Here is a 10,731-nt window from a genome sequence, read left to right on the forward strand (position 1 = left end):
AAAAAAAATCCACTTTTAATGACCACAGTTATACTCTAACTAGCTTTAAAATTGCCAAAAAAATACTACACTTAAAAATTTATTCCGCAAGCTACTGTTTTATTTTACGGCTACCGATTGCAGAGACGCCTGGTTTGGCGCGCGTCGGTTTCGCGTCTGCTGACCGTGTGTGATCGCCAAAGTGAAGGTCGCCAGAGGCGCTGGTTCTCTCGTTGCAGCATGGTTTAATAATCGCGAATCGTTTTTGCCCGCCTCGTCGGTAAACATCCATGAAAATTGCCTGCTGAAAACGTCAGCTGCAACCTGTCCCTGGAACATGTAAGCCGCAAGCACTTGCCGTAAACACGCACACTGCCATGCAGTCGGTGTTGATGTATGGACGTATCCTCACGCGTGCCCTAGCGAACAGTGTTTTTAGCTATTCGACATGCACCACAAGCTCCGACGCGAAGTACGCCTGGGCCAAAGGCGATCTCAGGCTTCAGACGGTCACTTGCGGCTTTCCCAAGGAAAGGAACCGCTTCTCCATAGGTCTCGGCAGGGGCCAGTTCGGAGACGATGCCTGCTTCGCAGCGAAGTACAAGTCCTTCGACGTCCTAGGTGAGCGTTTTAAGCCTAAAAACTTTCTCTCTGGTCTCTGGAAGTTGGTTTCTTCTAATAGTGTGGCCGTCTTGTAAAGGGAACTGGTGGTATCCGTGTTTACTAGGAATACTCCTTAAACTCTCTCCCTTCTGGCGTCAAAGGATCCGTCAGCGCAATGTCACGCAACAAGGTGAACGTCATTCAGCGCTGTCAGCGAGCTTGGCGGAGTTGAATGCAATGCAATGCAAATGCGGGTGGTCAGGCGCGCAGATCGGGGCTGCGCACGTGATCTTTTCGCTGTTCTCTGAATGTAGGTATGGTTGCTTTTTTCTTGTGATATCTCCGCCGCAGGTGTTGCGGATGGTGTCGGTGGATGGCGGACGTACGGCGTAGACCCGTCACTCTTTTCGACGGCGTTGATGCGCAACTGCGAGCGCGTCGTCCACTCCGGTAGATTCAAGCCAAACTCGCCGGCGAGCATCATCGCGTCCAGCTACTACGAGCTCTTGGAGAACAAGAAGCACATTATTGGTGAGCTGCGCGTGTGCCTGTGTGTGTGCGCAGGCCTGCTGACGACAACGTCCTGCGTTATCTGGGAACACGCGATGCACCTCCATCCGTTTGTCCCAGTCAGTTTAGCTGTTTGAATGAGTGCTGCGCTTGACCGTTTGTTTTGCCTCCAGAGCTGGTTAAAATTTAAGTGCAGCTTTCTTATCTGCGCGGTTGACAGATTATCGTTTACTTTTAGACCTTACGGGAATTCTGAGATGTATGTAACAGTTCAGTGTGGAGGAGGAGGCATATTGGGAATGTATGGAATTTTTTTTTAATCATCTTCAAGTCTATGTTGGCATTCGAGGTGTTCATATGACTGTCTCTTTTATGCACATCGAAGCATGTTACAAGGTTTCTGGAGAAATATGTAGAATTTATAGTTTTGTGAGTCAGAAGTTTGCACAGGATACAGCTGGCAAGTTTCGTTGAGTATGCACTGGTGGCAGAGCATGAATGTCGACACTTGTTCTTTGAGACAACTATTTCCAAGAATCTTACTGCACAGAACATATTGTATATGTCACTAAAAATCCATGCTACCGAGCTTGCAACTAGCGAATGATGCCTGCTAAATGTTTAAGATCAAACAGAATACTGTTCTTACCACGAATAAGACATTGACCTTATCAGTGTACCCTGTTTTACGGTTCATGTTCATGTTGTCTAGAAATGCTTCCACTGAAATGTTAGGTGTGCGCGAAGGTTAGCTTGATTCACTGTTCACTATGTCCCTTCTTCTACACTCGACTGAGGACAGCTGTTAGCTGGATTGTTTCAGCATCATGAATGGCAAGTGCCTACAAGTAGAATGTATGAGAAAGTGGATCGAAAAAATGCAGTGAGGCATACATCTAATGCCACAGTCACAAGGGCAGCTGCAGTCTGGACCTGCTGGTGTCATAAGGTCAATTCCAGTGACCCAATTAACTCAACAGCCATCTCAGTCAGTAGAGGTTTGCAATGATCAACTCAATTGCAAGGATCAATTAGAGCAGCCTTGAACTGTGTGTACAATGAAAAAAGTAATTATCGAAACCTGATAGAGAGGAACAAGATTGACCTGCATTATGTTGCAAATTGTGGACCATACTGACTCGTTCGTCAGTTAATTTTGTTCTGTGCAAAATAACACCCCCACAGAGTTATTAGATGGTCGACCCTTGGTCGGACAAAAACAAATGTTTTCCAAGTGCTGTATCCTTGAGTTTCTTCCATTTTTATCCTCTTGCTCACTTCCTTTTGCGTTACTTGCTTACACAGGGAGCAGCACGGCGTGTGTCCTAGTTCTGAACTGCGTGGAGCGCATCCTGTACTCGGCCAACCTGGGGGACAGCGGGTTCCTGGTCGTGCGACGGGGCCAAGTGGTGCACCGGTCTCAGGAGCAGCAGCACTACTTCAACACTCCCTTCCAGCTCTGTCTGCCTCCTCCAGGTGTCAGTCAGTTCGTCCTCAGCGACAGGTACTTGACTCTTTTTGCTATACAACAGGTCATTTTCAAACACATTGGCTCACTGCTGGAAAGGGCACTTGGAACGCGCTACGATACTTGTGTGTGCACTTCCCCATCACAGCCAGCGTGTTCGGTGCATTCCACTGTGTCTATTTTAATTTTGCACTGGGTACAAAGTCACTTTAGAATCTGTAGGTAGGTGCGTATCCAACGCGCTGTTACAGTAACGAGAGTGCTGGTGTTGCTGACGGCAGCAATGAGGAAGCATTTGTGGTTTGCTGAAATGCACATGTTTGACCGTTTCGAAAAGAACATCCGGATGACTGTTCTGCTATTTGTGTAGGCGCACCCAGCAACCTTGTGGTGAAAGTATTGTAATAAGGGAGTAATTACTCATTGACCTCCACCCAAGCGCTGCCATACGGCTACAAAGGAAAGCTATACAGCTTTCTCAGAAAATTCGCAGTTAAAGAAAAATTCGTCCTGGTCCGGGGTTCGAACCCGGGACCACCGCTTCAACGGAGCAGTCGCTCTACCAATTGAGCTAACCGGGACGGCATGCTTTCCTTTGTAGCCATATGGCTGCGCTTGGGTTGGCGTCAATAAGTAATTACTCTCTTATTACAAATCTACTCCACCTTGGGGGATTCCCTTAAACATTTGACCAAGGAAAGTATTCTGTCCAACTAAATTTTTTCACCATTCTTATGCTCCTGTTCCGACTGCTATACACTTATCGTAAAACCCTGCATATAGTACAAGGTATGATTTGGGGATAGCAAAAACAGAAAAAAGTTTTAATCCCCATATGATGCGAGTACGGAAAGGTAGTCAGCTCAAAGACATTCCGGAAGTCGCGGAAGTTGGTCATCCTCAGAATATTTGTGTATGCTGCCATGCCAAACACAACACGTGTAGCGCAGGTGCCAAATATCTGGCAGGTGCAGATCTGGCCTTTCCCGAATTCTTTCCTTCCTCCATGGCCCTGGTCACCATGAGGTCAGGTCAGTGTAGTGAAATAACGTCTGAATCCAAACTACCAAACTATGCCACCAATGGATAGCACCTCCCCTTGCTCAATAATAACTAAACCGGAACTGCAGATTATGGCCAAAAATTGTTAGGATCTGCATACAATATGAGGTGTAAATTTGGCATGGTAAAATCTGGAAAAAAAAAAAAAACCTATTATGCGCGGGTTTTTACGGTACTCTACATACACCTGAATGGGCTTGGCTCACATCATGGCTTGTTTGTTTCTTTTGTGTTAATTGTTGCATTCTAGGGGAGGTTTTGCTTTAGCTATTTTTTGTGCGGTTGCCTCACATAGAGGAACGCCAAACAAGTAAAATGAAGACACTTGCTCTAAACTCTGTAGTAAGTTACAACTCAAGAATGCAGCGGCGAATGCCCCTCAGAGAAGGCCCATCCAGCCAGTGGCGTCATTCAGTTCTTTCTCTGCAGTAGAGGTTAGGCAGGAAAGGGACAGGAGCCTTCCCCCCTCGGCACCCCTAGCCCAAACAACCAACAACCCACTCCCACGGGGGACGAAGACCCTTCTCCTTCCGTTTCTTCACCACTGGCATTCACCACTGCATTCTTGAGTTGTAACTGACTATAAGTATCTCATTTTTGGTGCAAAGCACACCAATTAATTTCTACTGCTCAAGGAATTCTTGAAAGCACTTTAAGCTTGTCGTGTTCACTTGTGCAGCCTTGACTTGCACAGCAGTTACGTTAAAGGTGCACTGAATAGGATTCTGAACATGTCTTTTTGCCGCGGGAACTCGATCCACACGTTCCTAGCATTCTTAGAAACAGTGACTTATTGCCCTGTGTGGGCGATTTCCCCAATTAAAACGAATCAACGTCCGGCTCCCGCCTTTTTTTTTTTAAATTCTGCCTCGTAAGGTGGGCGGAGTCGACCAACGCGTGGGGCGCCTTTCACCCAGTCCTGTGGAGGCTTTGCTTTCGCTTTATTTTGTTTTTTAGGTTTTCATGAATAAATAGTTTCATTCGCAGATAATATAGCCGCAAAAAAAGCCCGAAGAAATAAAAATATGCGCGGACTATTTGCTACTACGGACTACTACGTATTACTCCGCCGATGGCAGAGCGGCAAGCCGCCACGGGACTGGGTGAAAGGCACTCCACGCGTTGGTCGACTCCGCCCACCGTACGAGGCAGAATTTTAAAAAAAAGGCGGGAGCCGGACGTTAATTCGATTTAATTGGGGAAATCGGCCACACAGGGCAGTAAATCGCAGTTTCTAAGAAAGCTCGGAACGTGTAGATCGAGTTCCCGCGGCAAAAAGACAAGTTCGGATTCCTCTTCAGTGCACCTTTAAGTAACAAGTGTGCGTTAGCCATTGTACTAGTGCAGGGCGGTTGCCTGCTCTTTTCTTGCATTAAAACATCTTTGAGACTTAATTCTGGGCCATGGTTATGATAGCAATTGCAATGCTAATCTGAAATGGAGTGCTTGTCTGGTGTTCATGTCTGTGAAGCAGTGTCCTTGAGAATGAAATGGCATGCTGTGTACAGAAAAACATAAAGATTGTGATATGTTTAACATATTTTTTCTGTACTTATTCAACTGAAAAAGTTCACTTTTACATTATCTTGTAAACAACTTGTGTTTGAAGCTCTGTAAAGGCATTGGATTAATGGACCTCTTGTTCTTGTTTGTGCAGCCCTGAGTCAGCAGAGACATCTTCCTTTCCCGTCCAAGAAGGGGACCTGATCTTGATGGCGACTGATGGCCTCTTCGACAACTTGCCCGAGAATATGATAGTCAATGAGCTCGCACAACTTCGGGTATGTCAGGGGCTTCTCTGAAGTATGAAATGCTTCATGGTGGTGCTTGACAGGCTTCATAAGTGAATTTGCGAAGAGAAAATCAAAGTTAATCTTCGAGCTTAAAACCTCGCCGTCAGTGGAGCACAGAAGTAACACTAGGAAAGGTTCCAAATAATGTTAGAGGTCAGTATAGCAGAAATAACTTGACAGGTGGGTTAATAAGAAATTCATGTGCGAATCGTAGGTATATAACAATTGTGCATAATATTAGAAAGCCAAATTTGGGTGGCCAGTGCCACATGCTGCAAAGCCTGGCTGCGTTGCCAGTTGTAGTGGTGCTGTTTCACGGTGTCAAAAATATATAGTGGATGAATCTGGTTTTCGTTTACATGTTGTGCCTGTTTATGTGATGACATTCTTTGTGATCATACTAAGAATAAAACACACATGCAGAAGTTCTTGAAGACCTAAAATACCACTTGCACAGAAAATAAAATTTGCCAGTATAGAATTTATTTCTATATTCTGTATTTGTACATAGTGTACAGAGAATTCCGTTTTTATGTGCGGGAATTTAAAAAATTCCTGTGAGCAAACTACTGGCCTAATCGAGAGCAAACTTCGCTCACGGGGTAGCATATTATGGTCTACGTTATTTGAGATGTAATTAAACGTCGGTACTTGCCTGCATTTCCTGAAATTAAGAAAAAACTGCTGTCAACTGCGAGTAAAGCTGTCGCAGACGAGAGCTATACGCGAGCCGAGCAGCTGGTTTGACAGGGCGCGCCATCTGCCGGAAGGCGACATTCGACGAGCAGACGAGCCGGGACGTCGTTTGCCTCGTCTTCCGGCAGATGGCGCGCCCTGTCAAACCAGCTGCTCGGCTCGCGTATAGCTCTCGTCTGCGACAGCTTTACTCGCAGTTGACAGCAGTTTCTTCTTAATTTCAGGAAATGCAGGCAAGTACCGACGTTTAATTACATCTCAAATAACGTAGACCATAATATGCTACCCCGTGAGCGAAGTTTGCTCTCGATTAGGCCAGTAGTTTGCTCACAGGAATTTTTTTAATTCCCGCACATAAAAACGGAATTCTGTATATTGCTGCCTTACCCTTATCCTTTTTTCCTATGTCTCCTCCATTCCTTTCCCTCTCCCTGTCCTTTTTATTCCCGCTACCCGCAGCTCAGGTGCTTCAGGTTTCGATGTGCCGTGGCTAGCTACATCTTTTTCCTTCCATTGTTATTTTTATTAATAAATAGCCTCTATTAACAACAGTATAGAATGGTTGAAGTCTGCTGTGGCTTGGAAAAGGTGTAACAGGTTTACCTTCCCTCTTTTCTTTTACGTGGAAGAGTGTAGGTCTTGCTGTACTGCTGTCGCAAATTGTTTTGCAACGACAGGCTTGCAGAGTTGCACCTCACACGTGTGTTCGCCTTTTTTTTTCTCTCTTTATTCTTTTCCATCCTCCAGGACACGAGCTTAGACAGCATTCAGCAGACGGTAAACTCTCTGGCACTGCAGGCCAGGCGGCTTGCATTTGACGAAGCCCACCTGTCTCCGTTCTCCCTACGGGCACGGGACAACGGCATTGACACTATTGGTGAGCACAGGTGTCTCTTTCCATGCACTGTGCCGTCCTCAGGAGTTGTGGCCGGTTTTTTGTTTTTGGACAACCTTGATTCCTCAGGCAGCCTTTTAGCGCCTGCCATTGTGCAGTGCAATCCACTTATGACGATGTTGAGAAAACTGGAAAATCTAATCATTATAATCGATTATCATTATATCTGGACCGGCAAAAAAAAAAAACACCAAAAGAACACCCCCCCTGTATTCCTCTATACTTGTAGGTATAGTTATCATAGTTACTCGTGTAGTGAACCTACTTTTCTTCCAGGAAAGTTGACATCAATTTAGGAAGAGGGTTCATTACGCATACGTGGAAAAAAGGTTTTGAGAGATTTTTTTTTGTGAGAGTCGAAATTTTATATCGTTCGTCTGCCCGCCAGTCCTTCCATCCATTCATCAATCATCCATGAAAGCACGCAGTCGGCCGCATTCGTGCCGCCGGTGTATAGCATCGAAATCAAATTTTTGGCTTCTACAGAGTCCTAAATATCGGTCATAATGTTCCTATGTGCTGCATTGCAGTTCCTCAGTAAAGTCCGTATTAATGTTGTACAATGCACTGGTGGTATCTGTCATGCAGTATTGCATCATGGTGTGGGGCACAACTGGCGTGACAAACATGCAGAAACTACATTTGCTACAAAAAAGAGCTGTACGTTACATAGCTGATGTCCATTATACATACTCCACAAAACCACTTTTTCCAAAATATGAAATTCTTCCTGTGTTTTGTTTTTATAATTACAGGTTGATGTTGTGCTACAAAGGTTTTGTAAAGTTTGGCATTGATTACATAATTCATCTGGCAAAACTCCAAAAAAACACAAATATTCATCAGACCCGACATAAAGAAATGTGGTTTGTACACACCCCGAGAACCTCCTATGATGAACAATCTCTATCTTATACATTACCTTCGCTGTTAAACTTACTAGACCGACAAAATTTTGATCCCTCCAGAAACCGAAACTGTCGCATTAAACATTTTTGTCAACTTCTTCATTTGCAAGATTAAACCATGCCTTCCTATTCGCCTAATTTTGTTCACCACTGTTGCTTATGTGTGTTGATTTATCTGTATTACCTTTTGTTGCTTCTCCGATTGATTGCCGCCTTGTTTCATTCTGTATTACCCGTTGCTTTGTGATATTTTTTCTTTCATTTTTGTGTAAGACTGGCCGTCACCCTGCTGTCATGCCAACTAACAAGGGGTCGGGACGTCAAGCTGTTCGAGCTTTTAGTCCCGTACTCCTCCTTTTCTAAGGAAATAAAATTAATGATTATTTGATTGATTAATAATGTGCAAGTCTGAAAATTTTGGCTACTGTATGGGTACGGATGAGAAAATTTAATGTAATTTTTTTTCATTTATGTTTGCCCCTAATATAACACCCCCACAGATGTGGGAGGGTGTCTTTGTGGTAATAAACTGAATTGAACTGTTCTAAATCCTAACCAGCTAATTTTTTGTAATGCAGCACGAGAGATTCTAACTTTTGGGGTGTCGTGAGGAAGGGCAGTCAACGCGCTGATGTACACTCGGGGGTTAATGGGCTAATGGCAAATCAGCCGCATGCATTGCATTTCCCAGAAGCCACATGCTGTACTTTTGCATTTTGGCCTGGTGGTGCCACAAATAGTTGACACCACTTCTCACACCACCTCCGTGCAGGCTGCAGGATGCGCTGCATTTCTTTCTGCTGCTGTTTACTATTAGTGCCACTTTGCCTTGCATTCTTGCTCCCTTCCTTGACCTCTAGTTCCACACGCTTATGGTTATGATTACGGGCATAATCAACAGCTTTCTTACTAGGTCTTCTGTCTTTCAAAAATTTCTCTGTACAAACTGCTGACTTACTCGTGTTGAAATATTGTGCACTAGAGTAGTGCATTATGGTCTATTTGCTTTAGGAAGTAGTTTAGGTGCTTGCCTGGATTGTCTGGAATCATTGAGAAACTGTTGTCAACTGTGACTCCCATTTGTAGAGGAGTAAGCCAGGTGGCAAATAAGCCAGGCAGTGCAACATGCCACGGAAAAAATTCAGGGGGCACTTTGGCTCTCTAAAGTGCTGCAAGGCGAAAGCGTTTCCTGGCCACTGTTTGTTTCTATTTACTTTTTTTATTTTTCATATTTTTTATTTATTTTTTGCTCTTTTTCTTAATTTTGTTTTTTATTTTAATTTTCACATCTTATTTTATTTTTGTTTATTTTCTAATTTTTCCATTTTCTTCATTTTACTCCTTTTATTTTATTTATGAAGCCCATGCATTCACTAGATGCGCCTTTATTCATGCTGGAACTTTGAGCCTTTTAAGCAGTGACGCCGAAAGGCGGACGAATCTGCCGACTCGTCTGTCGACACTCCTGCGGATGCGTCGGTCGACACGGCTGCCGACGCGTCTGCTAATGACAGTATGAGGCATTAAAGGTTTTCGCCTTAATAAACAACCGAAACAGAGCACCCATTTAGGCGGATGGAGTAGTGGTTAGGTTGATGCCGCCAAATGATGCCGACGATCAAATTCATTGCTTGGCTCCATTTTTTTTAGAAATGGGAGTCTCAGTTGACTGCGGTTTCTTCAGTTTGGCAATTGCTGATGTTGAATTAGTTCTCAAGCAAAATAGACCATACTAATATGCTACTTTTTGTGCTTTATACAGGTGCAAAATTTTCACAATCCTCCAGCCAGATATGAAAGGTTCTGTAGTAGCTGCTTGATAGGACTTAGTTGGAAGCATTAAAAAAAAAAAAAGCCTGTTTTGGGCCCATGCGTGGTCATACCCAAATTGTGTAGAGCTGCATTCAGGTTCAGTTGTCCTCTTCAAATTGATATGCAGGGTTTAGTAGAAGTGCTAGGAAAGGCTGTTAAAATTGCTGCCTTTCAGGTTTTTCATGCTGTCTGTAGCTGTGCAATTCAACGTGTAGATGGAGTGCATTTTTGTGTTACTACCCTTTCATGGGATATGGAATAAAGTTGGCTTTCGTGATTTTGGGTGCTGTACAAAATGTGAGAAAACGCTCTTATTTTTTGTGTGATCTGTTTTTCTCTTTTTCACGTAGGGGGAAAACCAGATGACATAACAATTCTTTTAGCATCTGTGACTTCCAAGCAAGGCCACAGCAGGGAGACGTTGAAGACTAACGTAGCACGCAACACGTCACTTGACCATGGATAATTCTTCCTGCACTCGTTGTTCTTGAATTGTGGACAGTGCGGCGTCAAAAGTCAACCCTGGTAGAGAGGAAGTGGTTGTGCCTGTGGTGACTGCAGTCAAGAACTTAGCCTAGACAAGAGCTACTGGTGTGTCGCCACTTTTGCGGCCAGATATGTAAATAAGTTTCAATTTGAATAAGAAAGTAAATAAAAATGCTGATTTAGGACCTGTGCTCAGTCTGCTCGTCTTTTTATGCGTGTATGTTTGTGTGTGCATGAGTGGCTTGGGTGCAGTAAGTGTGTACATGTAGTGAACCCTTGTTTGCCAAGCCTTTAATGTAGCCATAGTTTTGTTTTGATTGTTGCATTTACGAAGTATGGTGCGATCCCAAACACTGTCGCAGTATGTCGGGACCTTGTCTCAATATTGTTTGCCATTTCATGCACACATTATTAAATTCCTAAAAAATGGTAAAGTGAACAGAAGAGCATGCGAGGCACGTTTCTTTAAACTGTTCCTTCTAACCACCTATCCTATAAACAGTTTTGCTCTCTACTCAC

The 10,731-nt window shown here is 44.0% G+C and overlaps 1 protein-coding gene and 1 non-coding gene across 2 annotated transcripts; one reads left to right on the forward strand and one right to left on the reverse strand.

Annotated features, from left to right (window-relative positions):
* Window positions 1-148: 148 nt before the first annotated feature.
* On the forward strand, window positions 149-10,403 carry LOC149364481 (protein phosphatase PTC7 homolog). Its single transcript, XM_089574444.1, has 6 exons — window positions 149-600; window positions 934-1,113; window positions 2,398-2,596; window positions 5,280-5,403; window positions 6,859-6,988; window positions 10,077-10,403. The coding sequence occupies exons 1-6, from the start codon at window positions 357-359 to the stop codon at window positions 10,190-10,192; spliced, it is 993 nt and encodes a 330-aa protein (XP_089430570.1). The 5' UTR covers window positions 149-356; the 3' UTR covers window positions 10,193-10,403.
* TRNAN-GUU (transfer RNA asparagine (anticodon GUU)) lies at window positions 3,068-3,141 on the reverse strand. Its single transcript has one exon. It is a non-coding gene; the product is annotated as a tRNA-Asn (tRNA).
* Window positions 10,404-10,731: the final 328 nt, after the last annotated feature.

This window comes from Amblyomma mixtum, chromosome 2 (genome assembly GCF_055824585.1).
Source record: "Amblyomma mixtum isolate Tamu chromosome 2, ASM5582458v1, whole genome shotgun sequence".
NCBI lineage: Eukaryota > Metazoa > Arthropoda > Arachnida > Ixodida > Ixodidae > Amblyomma > Amblyomma mixtum.